The sequence below is a fragment of the Phaenicophaeus curvirostris genome, chromosome 8, assembly GCF_032191515.1.
Source record: "Phaenicophaeus curvirostris isolate KB17595 chromosome 8, BPBGC_Pcur_1.0, whole genome shotgun sequence".
Classification (NCBI taxonomy): Eukaryota; Metazoa; Chordata; class Aves; order Cuculiformes; family Cuculidae; genus Phaenicophaeus; species Phaenicophaeus curvirostris.
In genome coordinates, this window is record NC_091399.1 from 7,117,849 (window position 1) to 7,144,511 (window position 26,663).

General features: G+C 45.5%; 1 protein-coding gene across 3 annotated transcripts in view; it reads left to right on the plus strand.

The window, feature by feature from the left end:
- C8H1orf21 (chromosome 8 C1orf21 homolog) overlaps positions 1–25,492 on the plus strand; it is a 129,834-nt gene extending 104,342 nt beyond the window's left edge. For all 3 annotated transcript variants that reach the window (XM_069862335.1, XM_069862336.1, XM_069862337.1), the window contains 3 exons: positions 12,334–12,410; positions 15,479–15,539; positions 24,728–25,492. In XM_069862335.1, coding sequence (XP_069718436.1) covers positions 12,334–12,410; positions 15,479–15,539; positions 24,728–24,766 — 177 coding nt within the window. In that variant the 3' untranslated portion in view covers positions 24,767–25,492. The remainder of the gene's footprint in view (positions 1–12,333; positions 12,411–15,478; positions 15,540–24,727) is intronic.
- The last annotated feature ends 1,171 nt before the right edge of the window (positions 25,493–26,663 follow it).

Genomic DNA, 26,663 nt, shown 5'->3' on the forward strand with positions numbered 1-26,663 from the left:
ACTTTGAGGGAAGTGGCAAAATGAAAGACAGGCCATGGAGAAAACCTGCAATATGAGAGTTTGGAGACCAGGTTAGAAAGAAGTCTGCCGAAGCGGTTTAGATACACACCCTTGAGGGATGCAGTTAGATCACATTATGGTACTTCATTGGTGGTTGGTACCATGGGAAGCTTTCAGGAGGCTTATCTTGCAGTTTCAGAAGGCATTGAGTGCACCCTTAGCAAGTTTCCGGATAACAGGAAGTGGGTGGAAGTGTTGATCTGCTGGAGGGTAGGGAGGCTCCAAAGGGATCTGAACAGGCTGGACCGCTGGGCTGAGACCAATGGCATGAGGTTTAACAAGGCCAAATGCCAGGTCCTGCACTTGGGGCACAACAACCCTGTGCAGCTACAGACAAGAAGTCTTGACTGGAGAGCTGCCTGGAGGAGAAGGACCTTGGGGGTTTTGGTTGACAGCGACTGAACATGAGCCAGCAGTGGCCCAGGTGGCCAAGAAGGCCAATGGCATCTTGGCTTGTGTCAGAAACGGCATGGCCAGCAGGTCCAGGGAGGTTCTTCTCCCTCTGTACTCAGCACTGGTGAGACCGCTCCTCGAATCCTGTGTTCAGTTCTGGGCCCCTCACCACAAGAAGGGTGTTGAAGCTGGTGAAGGGTCTGGAGAACAGACCCTATGAGGAGTGGCTGAGAGAGCTGGGGTTGTTTATCCTGGAGAAGAGGAGGCTGAGGGGAGACCTCATTGCTCTCTACAACTACCTAAAAGGAGATTGTAGAGAGGAGGGAGCTGGCCTCTTCTCCCAAGTGACAGGGGACAGTACGAGAGGGAATGGCCTCAAGCTCCGCCAGGGGAGGTTTAGGCTGGACATTAGGAAAAAAATTTCATGAAAGGGTCATTGGGCGCTGGAACAGGCTGCCCAGGAAGGTGGTTGAGTCACCTTCCCTGGAGATGTTTAAGGCACAGGTGGACGAGGTGCTGCGGGGCATGGTTTAGTATTTGATAGGAATGGTTGGACTCGATGATCCGGTGGGTCTCTCCCAACCTGGTTATTCTATGATGCTATTTCACGTTCTGATCAAGGAGCCGTTAGCACTTTGTGGGGGAGTGAAGGATCCACTGCTGGCCAGCCTGGTCTTGTGTGGTGTGAGACCTCCTCTCTTGCAGCCAGCCACATCCCAACATCTGCCTGGCTCATGGCCTTGCCGCCACTGGAATTGGTGCCTGGCAGCCACACTCTGCTGGCCCTGACACTTCCCTGGAGAAAAGATGTGCTGCTTTCTGGAGAAGGAGGGAAGAGCTCATTTTGAGTCTTTTCTATGCCCTCTCCCACCTCTGAGGGGTGAGTTAGGGAAGAGGTGATGCAGAAGGTGAGATGACGGACACATTAAAATCAGAATGGGCAGTAAAGGCCATAACAAGCATACAGTCATTTTTGACATCTTAAATGTTAGACATGAGTATTTACAGGCATATTACTAGATATATGCTAGTTCTTCACTCAATATTGGCTTGGATATCTTCATCTAACCTGCAGCATCTTGAGCATCAAAGCTATATTTATATATCCTTGATGGAATATATTTACTTATTGGTGCCTGGTTTTGCTTACGCTGAGGAGACCACCTTATTTATCCGCTCTTTTTCCAAGGAACCTTAGAGGAGATAAAGACTTCAAATGCAGCCTCCGTTACCGATTTGAATGGCTTGTGCAATTTTTAAACTGCTCGTGATTGTTTTTTATTCTGATGCATTCTGATATCTGTTCTCAGGATTACTCTTGGTTACATGTGTTTGGAGAATCCAGATAAAATCCACACTTACATATTTTGAGGGCTGGAAACTCAGTGAGCAGGCTTCTATGTTCTTTGTGAAATAATAATAATTTTATTTGACTGTTCAAAAGTAATGGCTGACCAAAATGATGAAAAGATGGTGCAGAATGCATAGATCAGATTTAAGGCTCCTCCTGCAGCATGTGTATCGTAGTACATATGTTGTACTTAAAATCGTAGAATCATAGGTTTGGGTTGGAAGAGACCTTAAAAGATCATCCACGTTACAACCCCCTGCCATGGGCAGGGACACCTCCCACTGGATCAGGCTGCCCAAGGCCCATCCAACCTGGCCTTGAACACCTCCAGGGATGGGGCAGCCACAGCTTCCCTGGGCAACCTGGGCCAGGGCCTCACCACTCTCAGCGTGAAGAAACTCCTCTTTATGTCTAGTCTAAATCTGCCCCTCTCCAGTTTATACCCACTGCCCCTCGTCCTATCACCACAAGCCTTTGTGAACAGTCCCTCTCCAGCTTTCTTGTAGCCCCTTCAGGTACTGGAAGGTCGCTCTAAGGTCTCCTCAGAGCCTTCTCTTCTCCAGGCTGAACAACTCCAACTCTCTTGGCTTGGCTTATTTAATAATTCAAACTATTATGGCCTTTTAAGTGTACATTTTGCCCACACTTGCTGAAATCTGTCATGTAGCAAGAACTGTAACTTCATTCTCTGGGGTCTTCAATCTTGTGCCTAGTGCAAATATGAGAATTAATGCAAATAAAACAGATGCTGAGAGGAGCAAAATACAAACATGGAAAATATCTTCCAGTGGTGGGATTTACATAATTGCAATCTACCAGAAATTTAAATCCTGTGCCTTGGACATTGCTGGGAGAATGAAAGCTTATTGTAAGGAGTTCTTACTGGTTTGGAAAGGGCCTTAATATGGGATATTTCCCTTCCTCAGCTGTGCAGTTCCACAAGTGGGAAGCGTGGTTGGCCAGCGGTGTCCATCTGCATGAGCGTGCTGCTTGCGGCCTCTGATGTTCCTCATGTTTGGAGGTGTTTCCTGTGATTTCAGCCTGTGGGAACTGGAAACGCATTGTGGGAAAATCAGATGTGAGAGTGCCTGTATAGTGGTGAGTGCAGGGAGATAGATAGTTGAAGTGCTGTTGCTTTATACGTGAGATTCATCCCCACAGGCTGTGAGCTCCCAACTGTGTTTGTGTGGATGAGTAGCCCTACTTTCAGTTTTCATGGAATCATAGAGTGGTTTGGATTGGAAGGGACCTCAAAGCTCACCCAGTTCCAACTCCCTTCTTTAGGGGGTGTCATAGGCAGGGGCACCTCCTACTGGATTAATTTTCTGTCATCTCACTTCTCAGGGTTACCTCCATCAAAGTTCCTTGCTACCATTTTATTCTGTTTACATTTGATTTAACCATTTAACCGTGTCTTTTCATCACAGGGAGGTTCCCTGCTCATGGCAGGGGGGTTGGAACTAGATGATGTTTAAGGTCCCTTCCAGCCCAAGCTATTCTACAATTCTACGATCTGCACCATATTTTCTAATTACTTCAGGTTTTCCTCTTACTTGTAAGCAACAAACCCAGAAGGACTTTTTCTTTCACTGCTTTCCCTCATTCCCTCTGTTGTAAATCTCAGGTTTGAACGAGAGGCAAAAGTGTCTTACGTGTATGCTGCAAAAACCCCCATTAAGGCTGGACTAACGTGACACTCTCATTGCCCTGGTATCTAGGAGGGTCTCAGTACACTTGGGTGTAATAAGAAATGTGTAACAAACATTGTCTAAATAGACTTGTAATTTGCAGATGAGAGCCAGTGGATTCTATAAAAGGAGACATCCTCAACCTGCTGTTGTTTCACAGGTGGAGGCAACCATGTGTTATTTTTAATGACTTCTCAAAGTGGTTGCTTGACCTTTTCAATGAGCGCAAACTAAAATGCACGGTAAAACTTGAGCAGTGAGGTAGTGTGTGTGCACATGGGGAGTCATCAGTCTTGGTTGGCTTTCGAAGAACTCAGGAGGCTTTATTTGCTGTGCCTGACGCGAAGGCATCTCTCGGGCAACTGATTTTCCAAATGGCAAGTGGCGAGATTGTTCCAAAAACAGGCTGAAAAAATTCAGGTTTACTCTTAGGAAACCAGCCTTCCAAAAATCACTACAGCTGCTGGATTTTTAGGCCCAGCTGTTTTAAAAGCCATCAAACAGGCCACATCTTGTTCTTTAGATATGTTCTCTCATATATGTCTGAAGGGCATAAAGCTTTTCAAACCCATCCCAATAAAAAGCTCTGCAGAAATTGGTGTAGCAATAACCTGCTTGCCGTTCCAGCAAAGTGCCTTCTTGGAGCAAAAAAACTAATGGATATGCAGCCCATCTGCAGCAGGGCATGTAATGCACCAAGTTACTCTTCAGGGTGTCTATACCATTTATTCCTGGCTATAAATGTTTTACAGACCTCATGCAATATTGTTGTTTCATGCTTAATGCCAGCTCTTTCTGTGTTATTACATTTGGTGGAAAACTGCCTTCAGGAAAGGCGCAAGAACAACTTGAGAGCATGAGTGCTATATACATTTACTATAAATAACTGTAGTTCTGTAAAAGCTTGTGGAGTGGGGGAATAATTGATGGCACAAGCTTCATAAGCTGTAAGCAATATAACGAGCAGGTTGAGGGAGGGGATTCTGCACCTCTCTTCTGCTCTTGTGAAACCCCACCTGGAGTCTTGCGTTCAGCTCTGGAGTCCTCAGCACAGGATGGACATGGAGTTGTTGGAGCGAGTCGATAGGAGGCCACGGAGATGACCCGAGGACTGGAGCACCACCCATATGAGGACAGGCTGAGAGAGTTTGGGTTGTTCAGCTTGGAGAAGAGAAGGTTCTAGAGTGATCTTAGAGCAGCTTCCAGTACTGAAAGGGGTTGCAGGAAAGCTGGGGAGGGGCTCTTGATCAGGGAATGCAAGGGTAGGACAAGGGGAACATTTTGAAGCTGAAGGAGGGGAGATGGAGATGACATCTTAGGAAGAAATGTTTTCCTGTGAGGGTGGGGTGGCTCCCCATCCCTGGAGGTGTTCAAGGCTAGATTGGATGCAACCCGATCCAGTTGGAAGTGTCCCTGCCCATGGCAGGGGATTGGAACTGGATAGACTTGAAGGTCCTTTCCAACCCAAACTGTTCTGTGATTCTATTAAGTTAAATTTTGAGCCAGGTTTTGTTACCCAGGGTGGCTGTATGATCCAGATGAGCAACATACCTGGCAAAGAACAACCTTAGTTGTATTATTTCTTGCCAGGTGCCTTAAAACCTCTTAAGTTTCCTCAAGGGTCAGTCTAGTCTTATAAGTTGTCAGTAATGCAGCTTTTAACTTTTTCCCATCTATTTTTTATTTGTTAGATAAAACTTTTACCTGCTCTGTCCCAAAGCCCTTAACGCTCTGATATATTAATGAGAGTTGGAGAGTACGACTCCTTTCAGCCCACAGCATTTTTATTTGCACTGTTTCTGGGCTTCTTTCAATATAAGCAACTTTTCTTCATACCCCCAGACAATCCTATGTCATCTTTAATTCTAGTGTGTATAACTGTGAGGGACAGGTTTTGGCCTCATCCAGAGTTGTTCATAGAAGGGATGTTCCTCAACTTCATTTTGCAAACTGCTTCCTGCTTGAAGTCTTGCAGACGCATCCCTCCCTTTGCTTTCCATCACTCTCACATTCCCATATCTGGGGTTTATGACATGGGTAAGTAAGGTTTCTGTTGAAGGAGCAAAATAATTTCATGTTTGAAATGAAACTTCATTCAGTGTCAGTTGCTTTGTCTGCATTTATGTCTGCGATGTTTGTTTTCTGACCCTGGCTGACTTTTTGGAGCACCATGGAGGCTGAAGTAACCAGAAAACCCTGGTGTTTAGGGCAGTATAAACCTCGTATTTCAGAATGGAGGTTTTTTCCAAGTGATCCCACTTCTCATTTTCTGCAGGGGTCACCTTGAGCCTTAGCAATCTTATCTGCAGCAAAGAACGTGATGCCCTTTCCTTGGAGATGTTCATAGCCAGGTTGAATGGGACTTAGAGCAACCTGATCCGGTGGGAGGTGTCCCTGCCCATGGCAGGGGGGTTGGAACTGGATGGGCTTTAAGGTCCCTTCCGACCCAAACCTTTCTGTGATTCTGTGGTAATTTTTCTGGACTTTGGTGTCACAAGGTGTACAGAAAAGATTCAAACATCTCATCCCAGTGGGGAGGTGATAGAAGTGGAGATCTGTGAGCTGCAAGGTGCGGCTGTGAGTTTCCCTAGAGGATTTATTGGTTGTAGTTATTTATTATTTATGTTTCTTATTTGTGATGTCATCTGTTTACCTGCTTTAATTTCCCATCTCCATGCCAGCTGCTCCCATGTCTAGATTTCAGTTCAGCTTTCCTGGTATTCGGTTTCTTGACAGAATTAATTGGAATTACCGTGACCAATTAGCCCAGACTTTGTAGTATTCACTGGCAGGGAGTTGAAAAGCTAATAAGGAAGTTAAAAAAAGTTGTAGCTATGATAGGTAGTAGATATTAACACCCTTTAAAACACTTCAGTGGTGGAAATTTCCCCTCTTTTTTATTTTTCCTGCTTTTTAATGATGTTCTTCATCAAAGCTCAAAGATTTTGACTGAGGATGAACTGTATTTAGATACTGCAGGAGAAGTCCTGAAACTCTCTCCAGAGGGAGCTTTACCCTTCTTCTTCCTTTTTCTTTTCTTTCTTTTTTTCCCTCAGCTTTCTTATTCTGAGTAGATTTTTCAGCTTTCCTGAGACTCGGCAGCTTGAGTTGAGTCTAATGGGCACATGAGATGTTTTTCTAATAATCCTTCCCCCTCCGTTTTTAACATCTCAAGGGCAATTGAAAAGCAACTAGAAGTTGATTATTAGAATCATAATTCTGGAATCCTCAACGTAAGAAGGATACGGAGCTGTTGGAATGGGCCCAGACGAGGATACAGAGATGATCAGAGGGTTGGAGCACCTCCCACACGAGGACATGCTGAGAGAGTTGGGGTTGTTCAGCCTGGAGAAGAGAAGGCTCCAAGGAGACCTTAGAGCAACCTTCCAGTACCTGAAGAGACTACAAGAAAGCTGGGGAGGGACTGTTTACAAAGGCTTGGAGTGACAGGACAAGGGGGAATGGGTATGAACTGGAGAGGGGCAGATTTAGACGAGACATGAGGAGGAATTTCTTCATGATGAGGGTGGTGAGGCCCTGGCCCAGGTTGCCCAGAGAAGCTGTGGCTCCCCCATCCCTGGAGGTGTTCAAGGCCAGGTTGGATGGGCCTTGGGCAGCCTGATCCAGTGGGAGGTGTCCCTGCCCATGGCAGGGGTGGAACTGGATGATCTTTAAAGTCCCTTCCAACCCGAACTATTCTATGAGTCTATGACAGAATGCCCTGAGTTGGAAGGGACCCAGAAGGATAATTGAGTGCAACTCCTGTCCTTGCATAGGACAACCCCAACATTCACACTGTGTGTCTGGGAATGTTGGCCAAATGCTGCTGGAATATTGCACCAGTTCATCTTGCATTCAGCCAAATATGCAAACAGATGATCCAGGTAAAAAGAAACAGGCCAGGTGACAACCTGAACAAAAAGCAGGTAACCTCAGACTAGATCTCTTTGGGGAGGGAGCTTTGTATCGGAGAGGCAGTGGGGAAAGAACTGAAATAGGGCCAAACCTGTAGACAGAGCTGGTTTGTTGTCCTGCCTCCAGCCAGTGCATGCTCTGCCGTGAGGTGGTTTGCTCTCTCCCTTGGAGGAGTAAATCAGTCTCTGTTTTAGCTGCTCTTGCAGTTTGTAGTGTGTTCCCTGCTGGTCTCACTTTTCTTTTTTCTTGTTTTTTAAGTTCACCCAGCTCCGTGTAATCCATGCTCATCTGGAGCATCATTTTGTTCTTCTTGCTCGCGCTTACCCTGAATTTCTACACTGGCTTCTTTGCTAAGCTGGTGAAGGATCTCCCTATAGGTTGTAATTTTTTTTAATACAGGCACAACAAGCATTTCTCATACACATTTTGAAGGCCTGGCTGAAAGCCACCTTGTGCTCAACTGAAAGGTTCTTGTTGGTGTTAAGCCAGGTCTTGCTGAGCAAGACACAGAGGTGTACGCGTGCTTTGGTGTGTGACTGGTAAATGTAATTTTATTGGGTTTGGGGTTTTTTTGTGCTTTCCGATTCCTGCTCTTCCGTATTGTGTTTGAGGAGCTGGAATAGCTACAGCAAAATTTCCCAGTAATAGCCAGGAAGAAGGAGCTCCATTAAGTGGCTCATTTCAGGATGAAGCCTGCCCTCTGGAACAAATTTGAGAACACCATGGACCTCTGATGAAAGCACAGGGTTTTCTCTGCCAAGCCTGGGTTATACTTGCAGCATCGGTGCAGGCTCACTGAGTGATGTTGGCTGGGTTTGCAGAATCTGAGGATTTTTCCAAAACAAATGCCAGGCAGTGTCATCTTCTGCCTTCCCTTTGCATGACAGAATGGCTACAGTTTGGGCTTGAAGTCTTCAGGCTTCAGTCTCTCCCATTGTTACTTAGGGAGAAAACTTAACAAACCTCAAATTTTTTTTTGCCAGTGTCCTGTTTTTTAACAATCACAGACTGATTGAGGTTGGAAGGAACCTCTGGAGGTCTGCTGGGGCAACCTACCTGCTAAAGCAGGACCACCCCGAGCCAGGCATATGGAATTGTGAAATACTTCCAAGCATGGCGGTATTTATAGAATCATAGAGTAGTTTGGGTTGGAAGGAACCTTAAAGATCATGCAGTTCCACCCCCCTGCCATGGGCAGGGACACCTCCCATTGGATCAGTCTGCCCAAGGCCCATCTGGGCCAAGGCCTCACCACTCTCATCATGAAGAAATTCCTCCTCATGTCTAGTCTAAACCTGCTCCTCTCCAGTTTATACCCATTGCCCCTCATCCTATCACTCCAAGTCTTTGTGAACAGTCCCTCCCCAGCTTTCTTGTAGCCCCTTCAGGTACTGGAGGGTCAGTCTAAGGTGTCCTTGGAGCCTTCTCTTCTCCAGGCTGAATTTATAGGGTTAAGGCATCACAGGCAAATCCTTCGTCCTTAGTAGAGGAAATTTTGGCCAGGGGGTTGGAACTGGATGGGCTTTGAGGTCCCTTCCAATGCAAACCATTCCACAATTCTAACTTTAGATGGAAAACAATTAAAAACCAAAATGTGAACAAGTTAATGAAAATGAGCCATTATTTAGGGTAGTGAAATTGTTGCTATCATCTTTCATTGCTTTCTTCCTGGCCAATTTAATCAATTAAAAAAATGCATAAAATAATGTATAGTCTCTTCATAGAAGATTTTAGCACTTAGCGAAGCATCTCTTAAAAATCAACCTTTCTCTCTTAAGCCGTGAGTTTGCTGAGAGATGGTGGCCTATTAGCAGCTCACCTGAGTCCATCTGTGGCAGTCCGAGGAAGAAAAGCCAAATCCTTCAAACGGTGTTCACGTGTCTCTAGAAATGGGTTTGCGAGAGGGGAAGCGTCAAGGGAAATGTTGACAGATATTTAATTATAATGGCAGTAGTGGCTGTTGCTGTGTTAATAGCATCTGGCAGCAGAGTCACCACCATCTGTTAATGCCCTGAAATCCTGATATGGTGCCTTCTGTATGGAGGAATTAACAATAATTAACAAATCTATCAAATGAAATCACCTTGATTGGGTGACAGCTTTACCTTGGTAATGATTAATTGCAAAATAACAGGGAGTAAAGTGTTCACTATTTACCTTTTTACTATAGATTCAGTGACGCCGCTATCTGTGTACAGCATCCTGGAGGGTTTAGTTTTAAGCCTGTGGTGGGAGGCATCATTTACTGCATTTACTTTAAATATCCCCTATGAACAGAGTTAGATTAAACCCAAACTTTTGCATATTAATTCCTGTCTGCAACAGATTAGGACTGTAAAAGCAGTTACAGTTCTGCTGATGCACAGTAACTTATTTCATGTCAAATAAGGGAGAAAACGAGATTAGACTGAAAGAAGCAACCAAAGTCCAAGTCAGCCTGGAAGAGCAATCTGGCTGCATTAAAGCATGTCAGGATTTTGTTGTAAGCTGGATGTTAGAATCCAATCCATTAATTTCTGATGAGTCAGTTTGTCTTTAAAGTGATGGGGAAAAATATTTTATTTGTTTGTATTTGGAAGAATTATTTTTCAATATCTATTTTTATCCAAGCTAATAATTTGGTCAGTGTAATGAAATATTGCTGCTGTAAATAATAGCTATAAACAAAGCAATGAGCCAATTCAGGACCTGGTTGGGTTTTATTTTTATCTTAACTCCTCTTTTTCTGCTCATTCCTGCTGAGCAACAGATGCAGAAGGTAACATACTCTCTGCTTAAATAGAAGAATTAAGTAATAGTTAATTGAGGTAGTTTAATTATCAGAAGCAATAGGAGGAGTAGAGTAAGCTTTGAAATCTTGAAATCAAGTAAACTGGAATTTTATTTCCCTCTTCCAACGTGAGTCAGTAAATATTCTGAATATTTCCGTGGGACTCCCAGAGAGAAGGGAACCTCTGTTTTTCTTATGTCTTTCTAATTGTTCCTAAGTGACAGGTTTCTTTAGGCTGGAGTTTGTGCCGATTCCATCAACTGACAGAGCTGCACTGATCTCAAACCACAGGAGGAGGTGTGGAGAGCCAGGTTTGCAGCACTGTGATTTATCACAGCTGGTGATGAACGCACTGTCAATGAGAGCTTCCCTTCACTTTTGATTGCAGCAATGGATTCACAGCAGATTTTGGTGGGGAAAGGGCCTCTGCCTCCAGGGTGACTGTGGGCAGAGACAGAAACAGCCCACAATACACTTTGTGTCGCAGTTGGTGGGCAGGAGGTGTTAAGGTTGCAGAACATGGCCCATCCCAGATGTGCAGAACAGACCATTCCCAATTTCTGCCTCTGTGTTGTGACAAATGGCCTGGTGGAGCAGATTTGAGGATAAAGCCTCACCTGGTGCATGAGGTTGGGATTTTGCTGATTTCTGGTGTTGATGCCTTCTCTGTGAGACCTATCGTACTCTTCTTATGTTGCTCAATGGTTGTGGGAGTCATGCATCAACTCAGATGAGATGTAGAACTGTCCATGCGTGTTCACCTCACCCACAACGTGCCTACACGTAGGCATCCCCAGTTAGCACTCGTAAAGTTAGAAGATGCTTTGAAAGCAAATGGTTTTGTCTTCTGTTCTACTGCTTTGGCTTGACATCGTGGGCTCCTGGGCAGGCAGCAGCTGGTGGGATGTAACAAACACGCAGAGATGGTTGCTAAGGCTTGGAAGAACAGCTTATTTCTCTTGCATTTTCATGCAAGACACTGTTTTCTGTTTAGGAGGACTAGAAGATATACATTAAACAGTGTTAAATATGCTGAGGCAGTCCATGTTTACAGCCCTTGTAGAATTATTCATTAAAATATTAACTGCTAGACAGCCTCTTTTTTTTTTTAAATTCAGTGATTTAGTAGCCCTCTTAAAAATCGCGTGTAATTCAGACATTCAAAGGCTAAATAAGACAAAACAAAACCACCAAAATTACCCACAAAAGTGCTAATTCTTGAGTTTACATTTCTTAAATTGTCACGACCATGACGGGCCTGAGAAATTCAGATGGATTTGTGGAGCGGGCGGGCTGTGAGGTTTCACTCAGCTTTCCCATCTGCACCAGTGGCTTTACCTAACACGCAGCGCTGGGAGGATGTGAGAGGGGCTGTATCCTTCTCCAGGATTTTGCAGACGGTAGATAAGCGTGCACACCAAGCTTTGATTTACAGAAGCTTTTGGCATAAGGACAAAATGCTACCTTGAAATGCTGGCTCTCAACTAAACCCTGTTCCCTCTGCACTCATTTTAAGATATTTTTAGTGGTTCTGGTTCTCCACAGAGGACACAGTCATGTTCTTGCCTATAAACATATTCTGGTTTGCTTCCTTGGACCTCTTGTGTCCACTTTTTTGGCTGAGCAGGCCAAGTCTGCCATTGCTGCTCTTCTCACTGGAGCGTTTCATCTATGCTTTCTCCCACACATAATTTTCCACACAGTGCTGTTGTTTCTCACCTTGGTGCTGACCAAGCCTGCAGGTCTGGGGTGACTCAGGAGCTTCCAGTGCTTTCTTTCCTCTGTTGAAGGTGCCAAGCGGTGTTATCATCGACAGGACTCTATGAGGAGCCCAGCCACAGATGCTCCCCTGGATTTCCATGGACCACTGCAGGGTTATTGTCCAGCACGGCATTTAATCGCTACACATCCTGCCCCAGAGGCAATCCCCCAGCCTCCAAGCCTGTGACGTTTAAAAATTACCCACCTGGGGTCATTCCATCCATTGTATTGCCTTTAATTTTGCTTTTGATGAGCTTTTCTCTTTTGCTTGTTCAGGTAGAAGAGCCTGAACCCAGCAGAGTGTGACAGTCGCCGTGATGACAAATGCCTGTCGCGCTCACTATGCTTTCTAAATGCTAATGGTGTCTCTGCTGTGTGGTTTCTGTGTGTTTCAGGAAAAAAGTGCCAGTTCAAATGCAAGACTTAAATCTAATAAAGAGATCCCAGGATTAGTACATCAACCCAGAGCAAAGTAAGTGCACGTTTTTGGGGGGTTTTTTTAAATACTAATGCAAAGAAACACTGGAATAAACAGGATCTGTGAGATTCCAGATTATCACCTAACACAAACAAATTGGTGGTTCCAGCAGCGCTAAAACCATATTTGACTTAAATAAAATGTGTAAGGTCACCTGTGTCCATGCAGTTGGGCAATGATTGTGTTGACATCCCTGCAGCATCCTCTCTTGTGCATGGTGAAGATGCAGGGCATGAAAATGTGTGGGGTGCATCTTTCTGTGCCTTATAGGAGTAAAATCCTGTGTTATTCTTAAGCTTTCTATACAATTTACACATAAACAGATTTATCTATATGCTAGTGTCCCTAAATACTACCGGTTAAGTTCCCAGGGAAGTTTTTGCTAGCTGTTGGCTTAGGTTAGCAGCTGTACTGCCTGGGATTAGGGATGGTAAACATCTTCCATTTAAAATGGTTGAGTCATTTCTTAAAATGAGAGTCGTTTTGTAGCTGAGAGTTTCCGCATCCTTCACTCACAGTTCTGTGTCCGTACCCCAGCTGAGATCAGTCAGCGTTACGTATGCCATGAAATATTTAACTCCTGTGACAGAGCCGGTTATTGATATTAGGGTATCATTTCTTATCTAAATCACTGTTACATTTGAATCACTAATTCGATTGAAAATAACAGATTACATGGAGCCATGTATCGGGTTCATAATAAAAGAGTGCTAAAGCTTTGGTGTTGGATTTTGAAGAATAGCAGAAATGCTGTTCTTTATGCCATGCCTTCGGGGCACTTATTAACTTAAACTTAATGCATACCAAGTGGGTCGTACATGTTTTTAAGTCTGGAAACTTCAGTAGTTTCCTATTGAACTGGCAGTATAATCCAACCTCCTTTCAAAAGGAAAAATTGAGTTCTTCAGATGTAATTGCAAAGAAGTTCACAGCAGGGAGGTCGAGGTAAAATTACCCTTCGGAAAAACTGTACTTCATTATTACGGCTTCGTCCTCTGTAGCAGGGTCAGAGATGTCTGTAAGATGCTCTAACAAGAGGCCTGGCTGGGAAAGGGCCACTTCTTCTGGCCTTCATCTTTCCTGGTGCGTCCCAGCCAGAGGGGCTGTGTGGGGTCAGGGAGCCCATCCCTTCATCAAACTGATTTTTAAAAGTCCTTGCAGGAATCAGAGCTGATCTTTATTCACCAAAAGGCCTGAAGTCATTGCATTGACAGTTGGAAATGTTCCTATCACAGTCCTGTGAAAACAAGGACCATTCTCAGAGGGTTACGGAATGTGACGTGAAGTTGTTAGGTAAAACCTCCACCGTTTCCCCAAGCATCTGCTGTTTCCCCAACCTACTGTTGGATTTCTGTTTATAAAGTGGCTACATGCATTTGAATTCCTAATCAGCAACTCCACAAATACCTTTATTGGTAGGTTTTTTTAAGGTTTATAATCTGAAACCCATGACAGTTCAGACCACAAACCTGCACAGGACCTCCTGTGGGACTTCTCATGTATCTGGCAACACAATACTCCTTTTCCACCTCTCCTTCCTTTTCTTTCCTTATAAATTATGGTTGGGGTGAGTCATTACAGCATCTTCTCATTTTATTCAAGACTGGATCTGTGATATTGCAAAAGCAAGAACATGTTTCTTGTGCCTACCTACCCAGAAAGGGCTGTACTGCCCTGAAGTCCCTCTCCAAGACGCTTGAATATGCAGGTTGGCTGCCCCATAGAAGCATTTTTGTCCCCATCTCAGGTGGAAGTGGGAACCTGAGGGAAAGCAGACAGCTGGGGACAAGAATGCCCACAGGCACTGAAAGGTGAATTGTTCCCTCTCCTGAATTACCAGCTTTAGGTTTTAATGCCACTTGTGAGACTTTCTCTTCCGCACTGAGACTTCATTTATGTCCAGTATAAGCAAATCATTGTATACGTTCATCCTGATAGCGAGTGAAGTATGAATGCTGATCTTTGTAGGGAAGTGTGGTGTGTTGTTGGGCACTTGGGAAAAGTATTAACTCATTAGATCTGAAAGGGTCATGCTGAGCTAGAGGAGTCTGGGGTGGGAATTCAGCAAGCCAAACTAGCTTTTAGTGTCAGAGAAGATTTCCAAGAGCGCTGTGTCTTTCTAACCATTTGGTGTCACTGTTAAGACTGGCACCAGTTTCCCATCCTTCATTTTTACATCTTTTTTTTGTCCCACTTAAAGTCCCTGCTGCGTTTCCAGAGGATGCTCCAGCTTCACCTTCCCAGAGGGATATCGTTTTCTCAGGAAAGAGGCTCTCATCACTCCCTAACATAAATAAAGCAGGCACACCCCAAATACTGCCTGCCACGCATCCTCATCTTTGTCTCCTCACTCTTCCCTTTGCGTCCGACCTTCCTGTATTTTTAGCTTACAGGTCCCGCCTGGGGAAGGGCTTCTTGTCTTGTGCCACCATCAGCGTTAACAGGCAGAGAATAGGAGTATTTTCCTTGTCACTAATGCTAAAGGGCATCACTAACCCTGAGCCTCTTGGAGCTGCAGAACTAATTGGAGTGGGTCCACCACTCAGGGAGCAGTAAGGACCACCCGTCTGGGAGGGGAAGGACCAACCTACGTGTTGAGCACAGAGCCCAGCCGTAGCAGGGCAGGTAGATCTTCCAGTGCAGCCTCACTTTGCAGGCATCTCACTTTGTGATGGTGAGCCTGGCAGTCTTGGAAGACCACCTGCTTGGACACAGAGGGGGCTCTCACTGGCCCAAGGAAAGGCAGCAGGCTGTTAAGTTTCTGCAGCCTGCCTGGAAAAGAGAATGGTCTTTTCTGGATTCACACGGGTCCTAGTTACCATCCCAAGTGTAGCAGGCATACACAGAATTAAATGTAGTAATTTTTCTGGGGCCAAACCAAAAGAAGGGAAAAAAAAAAAAGATTATGCTTTCATCTATAAAGACCATTTTAAAAAAAGGGGTTTATTTTTCACGGTGGTGAGAGTTTACAGCTGAGTCCCTCAACAGCCCTGGGCTGCAGTGTTGGTATTTTGAACTGGAAGAAATTCCTTCGGTACTGATACTTTTCCTTTGCCTTTCAGCATGCACATCTCTGAAAGCCAACAAGAATTCTTCAGAATGCTTGATGAAAAAATCGAAAAGGTAAGACACAATAAAGTAAACTGTACATTTTCACTCGGGGGAGGACATGCAGGTTTTCTGGCTCTACGGGGAGGACAACCAGACACTGTCTGTTGCAGTACTCCATGTTCTCCAGTTCTTGGAGGGACTGTGGTCCAAGATCCCCCTTACCACTCGTTGGTTAGATAGTTCAAGTGCAAAGATAACCAAAAAGGTAAAGATGTTACAGGAGGTACTGGAAGGAGACCTTTGTTTTGTGGAAATATCACCAGGCTAAGGTGAATGGCAAATGAAATCAACACAAGCATTCAGGATAGGCATGGACTACTGGATGAAGGAGAAGAACCAAGTGAGGTTTTATGCTCTTACTGACTCGAGTTTTCCTTCAACCTTTGTGGGAGACAACTGGAATCTTAATGCCAGTAGTGGGCAGCCTGGCCTGGTGGGATGTGTCCCTGCCCATGGCGGGGGGGTTGGAACTGGATGATCTTTAAGGTCTCTTCCATCCCAAACTATTCTATGTTTCTGTCTGGGGTAGACTTCTTATTTCTTGCGGAATCTCTTCAAAATAGCTCCTGGCTCAGAAGGTTATGACTAGTGTGGCTGTAGGTACAGATAACCCTGCCTTGAGAGCTACACTGAGTAAAATAATGATATTGGAGATGTTTTGAAGAGAAGAGTGAATAGTTTTTTATGTATCTCATTGTCTTGATAGCAGCTTTCCTGTGTTTCATAAGTCTTTTTTAAAAGAAAAGCGCGGCTTCTTTGTGAGGTAGTAGTGAATACCTGTGCCACAAAGTACTTGGGAAACTGAGACTTGAGGAATTAAATGGGCTGTTTGGATCAAGTCTAGATCGCAGCCTTTGCTTGTACCTTGAACTGATGTTCACTCACCAATATACTCTTTACGTTTCGTACTTTGGAGTCATGTACCTTATTTAATACTCTTAAATATTTACTTCCCCAGTGGGAATAAATAATGTGTACTCCCAAACTGGTTGGGTTGCGAAGCAGGAGGGAGATTTTTACTTGAATGACTCTGGATTTCTGTCATTTTTGCCAGCACTTCTGGTCCTAGGAGCTGGAGTGCTACAGCGGGTAAATCTCTTTGTCCTAAGCAAGTAAATTGTTACAGCACTCTTAGAAAAGAACAAATCCATGAAAGCAAAAAGTTAAAGAGGAAGAGCAGAATTGAGGAGGAGCTTGTAGATTCTTGAGAAGACTATTTCAATACCAGTATTTCACAGGAATAAGATTTTACTTCACACCTGTCATATAGCTCCATAGCTTTTCCTGGGTCTTGGACAACCAAGGCCAGACTGGGGCCTTGGGCGGCCTGATCCACTGGGAGGTGTCCCTGCCCATCACAGGGAAGTTGGAACAGGATGGGCTTTGAAGTCCCTTCCAACCCAAACTATGCTATGACTCTATAACGTCCTCACCTTCCGTAAAGTCAAACACAGAATCTCCAGTGAAATGTTTTTTCCGAAGATCTCTCTTATCTACATATCAGACCAGCTGATGGCTGTATCTAATTGAGGTTAGGTTTTGATTTTGAGGGTTGTTTCAGGACAGTAATACCATTCGTTCACCAGCTGCCTCATTGAGATGCGGTTGACTGTGTCTCCTCACTGTTTGGACCATCCTCTCAGATGCATGCAGGTGTTCTATAGGGCTCTTGTCCTAATTTATCTCCTAGATCAGGAGATTGCCTGTTTAGAGGAAATGCACAGTTCTGTCTGTCAAAGACAGAAAGATGAATCTCATGCATTTCAAGCTGCCAACACTTGATGGGATTGGCAAGGGTTAATCCGCAGCAGAACATGGGATTTGCTTTCTCTGGGGACCTCCTATGCCCGAGGAAACAGTCTCTTCCTAAGAGAAGTTTTGGGGTTTTTAATTAATCTTTTCCAAAATACATTGTTTTTATAGGTATCTGCTATCAGTGCCAAAAAGATAAGAGTTTGAGGGGTTTTGTTTGATCTCGAAATAGCATTTCAAGTCCCTTCTCCAGGGAAGTAAGGGACAGCAGTTGAACAATTAAAAGACTTAAAACACTGGGCAGCTCACCTGTTAGGGCTGCAGTAGTCTGCAGAAGTTGGGGGGCGTTGCCTGTGGTTGATGAGGTCCCAAAACAAATTGTAACGTTCACATGGTAACTGTGGCCATGCGTAGTGTTGGATTTGTGACGGGGACGGGCTGTCTGTTGCTGACACCATGGGCTGTGCCTACAGAAACTCTACAGTCAGAAGCAAAACATTCCTTGGTTTGCGTTGAAATCCCAAGAGGTGTTAGATCATCTAGTACAAATGAGTAACAGCTCTAATGTGTGTGCTTTGAATTAGAGAGGAAAATTAGATGAGCATTTTGGACTCGGCAAAACCATTAAATGGACAGAAGGTCAGCTAAAATAAAATTTCTGCAATCAAAGTTTGAAATGGAAAGAAAACAGGCTGACGTTTTAGCAACTGAATATATGAAGTATTTATGAATCTTGGAGATCAAAAAAAACCTTAATGAAATTGTCTGGAGAATTTCTCTAGAAGTCTAACCCCTGTCGATACCCAGCACGTGCTTCTGGCTGTCCGCGCAGGCGCAGCGAAGCTGAGCTGCCTTCTGCAAATGCCACCCAAAGGTAAAAACCAGCACGTCAACCCCAACACATGGAGCTTCTCTCTACCAAAATTCGGTGTCAAAACACTGCGAGGCATTCAGAGAGAGACATCTGTTCGTATCTCTGTGCGAGTGTCTGTCCCCACTTGGGGAGTGAGAGCTGGACTTGCACGTATAGAACTGCCTGTGATTATGGTAATAGAATTCATAGGGCTTGTGGGAAGGGAAGGATACTGAAAGGAAAGCTCAGCACTGATCGCTGAGGTAGGACTGACCGAGAGTATAAAAGTTAGAGCCACGCATAGGATTAAGTGTTGGTTCTGCTAAAGTCAACCCAATCATTTCAGAGGCACCAGAATTTGAGCTTAACCTCCCCCCCAAAAAAACGTGATGCAAAGCCAGAGATTTAAAGTTGTGTGGGAGATGGGGAGTAGCTGGGTAGGGTTACGCAGTTGACAGCAGAGGAAACAGTGGCTGTATGTCATATGTTTGTCATCTACGTATGTCATATGTTTTTCATCTATGTATGTCATATATACGTACATGGCAAGCCAGGGAGTACTTCTCATGATGGTGTTTCTGTGGCATAACAACCTAGAATCATGGAATGGTTTGGGTTGGAAGGGACCTCAAAGTCCATCCAGTTCCACTCCCTGCCATGGGCAGGGATACCTCCTGTTGGATCCAGTTGCTCTAAGACCCATCCAACCTGGCCTTGAACACCTCTGGGGATGGGACAGCCACAGCTTTCCTGGGCAACCACTGACTGTTGATAAGCAGTTTGTATGGATTATATCTGGGGCTTGTACCCCTAGAAGAGAAGCATTTCTGGCTTTGTGGTTTAAAAAAAAAAATCCCAAAGCAATCCAAGTAAGTTCCTCCAGGGGAAATCACCACTGGTAAAGAGTGGTTTATAAAAAACAATCACAATGCAAGCATGCTCATGGAAAAAAATGATATAAAAATACGTCATAGCACACAAAGAGTCTTGTTATGAACTCTCATGACTCTTGTGAAGCTGGTAGATGCCCCTTTAGTGCAGGGCCTAATGTTTTGGCTGCTGCAGGGTCAAGAGATAACTTGGTCTTGAACGTCGAGTTGGGTTTGCGTGGGTTTCTCTGCCACTCCACAGACCTGGCCCTTGGGAACGGGGCTGGAGTCTGCTGGGTTGTTGTTGGAGGCCATGGGAGAGGTGCCCGGCGGCAACTCGCTCCGTCCCCTCGTTAGTAAAACCGGGCATGAAATGCAGAGGGAAGACACAATGCAGCTCCTTGTATCGTATTTAAAGAGCGCCCTTTGAAATAGAGGGTGTTGCTAACCGAAACCTATGCAAGAGCAGAATTACTAGGCTAAAGCTCATTAGCAAAGTGGATTGCTCTTAATGACTCTATTGATTTTTCTCTAACAAAATAAGAAACGAACAAAAATTAGCACAGTATACAATTATTCAGTGCCGCCTCCCGGCATTTTCTTCCCGTCCTTTCTGCGAGTGCTGTAAACAAAACCAGATTGATGAAAAGGGTTCCCACCACAGAGCCAGGCTAACGTTTCCCAGCGCCGGCCATCTCTGCTCAAAGGGACCACTGTGTCCCACGAGCTCTTTCAGCCTCTGCAGAAGAAAGGGCTGCTTGGTGCAGCTCATTTCCCTCTCCTGGGCCGGCCGGCCTCCTCTTCCTCCTCTTCTCACCAGGGCTGTGGCGTGAGGATGCTGGTGCCAAGCTGCAAAGCCGTGGCGGAAGAAACATCTCCTCAGCCACCTTCTCTCCCTCGGCAAGTCCGCCAGCCGCACAAAAAGCTATTGAACAGGGACGGCTTCTGCATTCAAGTGGCGTGGGGGTTTGTTTATTGGCCTGTCACCCGCAACAATGGGGAAAAGGGCTTTTCCTGTGGATCTCTTTCCTTTTTTTTGCCTCTGAAAGGACCCCATCAGCTGTGATGCATGCCCTGGTAGGGGCACAGGGATGGCAGCGAGGAGAGGGAGCAGGGGATGAGCCCTTCTGGTTTGGGTAAGAGCAACAGGACACGGGCTTTTCTTTTTAATTACCTTAAATTCACACATTTATTGGTCGTCCACAAAACTTGAAAGTTGGTTTTAGAAACTGGAAGGGAGAAAGATGGGTTTTCTCAGGAGTTACCTGGACTTGGATGGATGTTCCCATTCTTATCTTCCTCAGTGTAGTTCATTTACGTGCTCAATCGTTAATTTAATATCCCGTGGTTTCCATGGGTATCACATTTAATATCTAATAACATAAGAGTTATTTAGATGATAACCCGTACATTCCTGTGTGCTTTGTGCCTATAGCTCCTCTGGATGCAGGAGCCTGCTCCCCTGGGCAGCAGGGAGCAGGATTTGGCCAGGAATCCTGCACCCCCATTTTCCATGCTCCTCTGTTTGGTTGTCACCTTCTCTGATTTCTTCTTTCCTTTCCTGATACACAACTGCTCCCAAACACACCCCCACCATCACTTTGGTGTGTGCTCAGGTGCTGCTGGAGCTCCTCTGCCCACATCCTGGAGCTCATTTTTGGACGTCTGCTTCACATGGTCAGTATTTCAGTGTGGTTTCTTCAGAAGACCTTATCAGCTTCGCAATTTCTTAGCTCACCACTTTTGGCTTGTATCAGAAACGACATGACCAGCAGGTCCAGGGAGGTTATTCTCCCTCTGTACTCGGCCCTGGTGAGACCGCTTCTTGAATCCTGTGTTCAGTTCTGGGCCCGTCACCACAAGAAGGATGTTGAGGCTCTGGAGCGAGTCCAGAGAAGAGCAACGAAGCTTGTGAGGGGGCTGGAGAACAGGCCTTATGAGGAATGGCTGAGAGAGCTGGGGGTGTTTAGCCTGGAGAAGAGGAGGCTGAGGAGAGACCTCATCATTGCTCTCTACAACTACCTAAAAAGAAGTTGTGGAGAGGAGGGAGCTGGGCTTTTGTCCCAAGTGACAGGGGGCAGGATGAGAGGGAATGGCCTCAAGCTCCGCCAGGGGAGGTTCAGGCTGGACATTAGGAAAAAATTTTTCACAGAAAGGATCACTGGGCACTGGAACAGGCTGCCCAGGGAGGTGGTTGAGTCCCCTTCCGTGGAGGTGTTTAAGGGACGGGTGGACGAGGTGCTGAGGGACATGGTTTGGTGTTTGATAGGAATGGCTGGACTCGATGATCCAGTGGGTCTTTTCCAAGCTGGTGATTCTATGATTCTATGAGCGTGGGTTTGCCCAGCCCCACCAGGATAAGTCTCCTATCAAGCACATGAGGTCTCTTGCTGACTGCAGGTATGACCACGCATCTATCAGACATCTTCTGAAACAACCAAGGGGTCCAAAATTGACATTTTTTTAGTGTTTTACTGGATTGGGACCACAGTGCCTAGTGGGATGAAGCAGCCTTTGTTCTCTGCTCGTGGGGAGGTGGAGAACTCTCCTGCCTTTCTGCCCAAGGAGCACCAAGGAGAAACGCTGATGTGTTGGATTTACAGTGCAGCAGGGAAGGCAGCTTTATTCTTTCTCTGATCTTCTTAAGGAATACTGACCTTGTTATTACTGATGAAAATTCAATTAGGGAATAAGCTTTAGACAAAATCTTTTGTCTGAGGAAAAAGGGAGGGGGGATTGTGACTTATTTGGCTCCCTTGTAGCATGTTTTCTCCCTCTCCTGCTCTTTTTAGAAGGGTAAATACCCATTAGTGTGTATTTGCTCAAAGAGACTGCCCTTGCCACGAGCCCTCCTTCAAGACTATGCTAAACAACCTGCTTGGCTTTCTGCTCAGAAGCTGCTCCGGAACTTAACTGCTGTTTCCCTTGTGATTTAAGACTAGCATGTGGTTAGCTGTGCTTAGCTGGGCCAGGACGTTTTGGACTTTACTGGTCTGAGCCCCACACACTTCTTTTTCATGCTGGAGTTCAATGCTGGGCTTGTGTTGGTGTTGGTCTTTGCAGCGTAGCCAGGGCAGCGGGCGTGGGATGGGTGCAGGAATACGTGCTGAACAGGGTGTTTGTCATCACGGCTGATTCCCACCCTTGACAAAGCTAAACCTCCCAGAGCGGTGTGGTCCTGCTGGTTGTATCACACTCCACCATTGAGAGGGTGGATGTGGCCCTTCATTCTCCCAAGGAAGAAAGAAAAGCAATGTCATTTTAACCTCAAGTGAAGAGTCACCTTCCCTGGAGGTGTTTAAGGCATGGGTGGACGAGGCTCTGAGGGACGTGGTTTAGTGTTTGATAGGAATGGTTGGACTCGATGATCCAGTGGGTCTCTTCCAACCTGGTGATTCTGTGGTTCTGTGAAAGCAAAGCCCTTAATTTTGCATGCAAGCTGCCAGCCTGCCGTGCCTCCACGCCAACGTTCTTCCTGGCGTGTGACAGATGCGTCCATTCCCGTGCATCGCAGCGTGCTACTCCACACAGCCCTGCAGCACAGAAGGGGCAGGTGACACAAAGACTTCAGCCAGTCGCTGAGCGGCTGCAGAAGCCTTTTTTGGTACACCCCAGCTCACTCGCCAAGCCCTCCGCCTTCACTCCAGCTGGCACGTTGGCTGGGCCGTCCCTGCTGAAGTGAGTGCCAGGGCAAACCCAGCGCTGGAGCATTTCCCTGCAATAACCACGGCAGCCTGGGGCTCCTCACCTTGCCAGCAGGTGTTGCCACCGTGTAGGCATCCAATTAGCTGGTTGGGTCAGGGTTGTGGGTCTGTGCTGGGCTCGGTGGGTGGAAGAGCTGCGTGTCACGCTGGAGGACAGCGTGGGAGGTGTTTCTGGCATTTCAAGCAGTTCTCGCCCTCCTCCCCTCTTTGGCTGTGCCGCTGCTGCCCACTCGGTCATGGGAAGGAGCAGGCTAGCGGGACACTTGGGAATTGTAGAATCACCAAGTTGGAAGAGACCCATCAGATCATCAAGTCAGGGGTGGCAGCAGCTCCCTGCCCACCAGCAACCGAGGGCCACAGCCTTGAAGGCCACCTCCCAGGCACCAGCATGTCTCCATCTGCACCAGCAGGAAGATGGAAGTAAAGTGTCTGGCGGCAGCAGCCTGGCTCTCGGCAGCCTGCAGGCAGTGGGAGAGAGGTGGGATTACGCCGTGCCAAGGACTTCTTCAGCACATTGCTTTTGAAGCAGTTTCTTGGCATCCTTTTGAAGTGGAATGACCCTAGTTGTCATGGGTCAAACCCAGAAGGAGTAGAACAGCAGGAGGAATGGGAGGAAAAAAACACAAGACGGCTTTCTTCCATCTTTTTGGTCTGTTTCAGCTTTTAATAGTACTGATGGCCCCTGGTGAGGAGTGTTGTGGGGAACGATGGGCCGTGGGGCACCTACATGAGCAGGAGGCCAGGGAACCATGTAAATGAGTCTCCTGGAAATGCCCTGAGCCTCAATCATCAATCCCTACTGCTGGCTTTCACAGCTCTGAAACATATTGGACAAAGCCTTCATCACCAGTCTCATGATTTTGTCCAAAAGTCTAAACCAGTGGATTTGGGCTTCACTGCAACATATTTTGGCATTTCTTCTTTCTGAATCAAATTTTTTACTTTAAAAAGATGTAATTTTTTCTTTCTTTCTGGGTCGCTTGTTGCTGAATGAAATGAGGGCTGATTAGTCTCTTGGGGGTGGGTGGGTCACCATACTAAGAAGGCCCTTTTACTGATAGCTATAGGACGTAGATTGCTGTTAAAGTGCTGCAGGTGCCTGGGTATGGACACAAAGTGCCCTCCACAATTAACAGTGGGATTTTAATTGCAGAAACATTCTGGAGCCTTTCGTCCTAACGCGTACGTGCATCTCAGATAAACTGATGACTGCATAAAGAAACATCCCTCCTTTTCCTTTTATTTACTTTCTTTCTTCCTCTCCCACTCTTTCTAGACAGGACATTGACTGGTTTTGATTTGTGGGCTACTGGGTACCCTTTGGGTTGAGTTTCACCCATTTTATCACTGCTGAGTTGGTCTCTGCAGCTTACAGGCTGTTGTCGAGCTTTTACACTTTATTGCAAGGCTGAGACTCTTGTGTTTCTCCTCTTCTTCTTCTTTGCCAGCCCTTTGCTCAGCTGCTGGGATTTTCCCTGCGAGCACTCAGGTGATGCACCCAGCACACGGGGAAGAGCCCAGAGGTCAAGATTTTCCACGCTACATTCAAGACACTTGTTTTATGCAGGATATCTTGGGTGGCTTGTGTGTTGAAAAGCTCAGCTCCAGCTGTTCCCATGTAGAGAAACGATGACAGGAGGTCCTGTTGAGTCCTCTTGCTGCTTTGCAAGGAACAGCTAGTGAAGGACAGGGCTTGTCTTCTCCAGACCTTCCTGAGGGTGATACCTAGATAGATGATGTTACTGCAAGCCTGGTGTTTGGGATGAGATGCGAGGTGTAACATGGCTGGTCACTGATCTGGGTTTTGTGAAGCTTAGCCTATTGAGTCACCTTCCCTGGAGGTGTTTAAGGGACGGGTGGACAAGGCACTGAGGGACATGATTTAGTGTTTGATAGGAATGGTTGGACTCGATGATCCGGTGGGTCTCTTCCAACCTGGTTATTCTATGATTCTATGATTAGTAAGTGCCCCCTTGCTTTCTGTTACTCCCCTCCCTCACTGTCTGGCTTTTCTCCTTGCAGGGTCGCGATTACTGTTCAGAAGAGGAGGATGTCACATAGTGCCAATTCTGCCACTCGCCCCAGGAGTACCTACTGTGTAAATAATTACAACCCAGTCAAGACCTTTTGGAAGTCTTCTAAAGCAAACAGCACTACATAACAGAAGAAGACCATTTCCACATTATATGCTCCATTCAGTTGCAGTGTTTCTTAATGAACAGATGAGGAATATTGCTAAGAACTCGTAAGGAACTGTTTTTGTTGCTGCTAGTTAAAACTTGTTGCAACTTCTCACTTTTTTCTGTGTCCAGATACGCAGCAAATCCTTAAAGTTAATCCAAAAGACGTTGTTGATTTTATTGAGGCTTCTGGCCTGTTTTCTATCAGATGAGGTAGTGTTATACCAAGCTTCCATAAGTGAACATTCAAGCATCTAAGAAACACCCTTAAGCTGTCTGTCAGTCCGCGTTCGGGCTGGAGTGCTTATTCATGCTGGTGATTTCAAGCTTTGGAGATGGGATGTTTTTGCCATGCAGGCCTTGTTTCTCTGCTGAGAAGAAGCTGAGAAACTGTTATCCATTAAAAGCATGTTATCACTGAAATACTGGAAGTGATGCAAGAGCAGGAATTTGTATTTTAAGAGGAAAAAGAGTTTCATTTAATAGGTATCGTAATCGAGGACTAAGCTTGCAGTACTGGCTTTGCTGAGCACGAATGGGAGTGTGATCGCAATCATTTTGAATCTCTTTTTTTCTAAGAAAATAAACATTTTACTGTTTGTATGTATTCTTGTCTTTTAGCATTCATGCAACACGATAGTTTTAAGAGTCTGGGGGCAAGGAAGGCAAAACCAGCCCTCCATGCTAATGGGTCTCTGGATCTCATCTCTTAGAGCAGCTATCTTACCTGTCCTGTAAAGTTTATTTTTCCATATTTTACGAAGAGGATATTACCTTCTCCAAGGCATATTTAATATTTTTAATGAACACTGTCATGAGTAAAAAAAAAAAAAAACAAAGAAAACCAAGCAACCAAAAAAACCTGAAGGAAAGAAATACAGCTTTTTTATTTCTTATTTCAAAGGAGATGATTGTTACCTGTGCTGATTTTTCTTCCTGCTTTGACACTATGTAAGGACCAGGTTTGCCATTGGAGGAGCTTTGTTAAGGCGTAGTTTTCTATATTGTATTGATTTCATTGCTCTGCCGTGCGTGATGTGTGGGGAACAGATCATGAGATTGTATTAAGAGCATCTTTTGGTGACATGGCCAATGCTTGAGTAGGAGCGCGCAGCCCAAACCTGTTATTCACTGGACCTTCTGAAAATCAGATCCTTTGAAAGGACTTCAAGTCCATCTGAAATGACCTGTGACTTCTGAAAAAAATCTCTAAAATATCAGGGAATTTCTTGACTGAAGGTGTTTCCTCCTGTGTGTGCTCTGGGTCAGGTGAGAGGCTGCTTTAGAAGACTTTGATCTCTATTGGTGCTGTACCTTACCTGAAATGCGTCCAAAAAACCAGAGCAGGTTTTGCAGGTCTGGGACAACTGTAGTGCTTCCTAACTTCAGTAGCTTTCCATGTAGAAGCTCAGTGATGGGTTTCACGGAGCTCTCTGGCAGGTTTCACCACAGGTGTCTTTTATCCTCTTAATGGTCAAAAATTGCCAACTCATTCTTATTTTCCTAAATACTCACTGTGTTTTGGCAGCTGGTTTGACCGCACAACTCTTTGTGAAGTGTCCCAACCTTCCTCCCATTGCATCGTCTTTCTTGGGGCTGTTGGCATCTCTCCGTGCTATGAAGCCATTTGATCTGTTAGGAATTCTTCCAGATGATAATGTTGTTCCACAGGGTTTTCTCCATAATCCATGTCAGCTCTCGAGCAGGTAGTGATGCCAAGGAGAGTCAAGAGACGGTGCGTTTCAATTATTTAAACACTGTAATTAATCGAGAGCCCT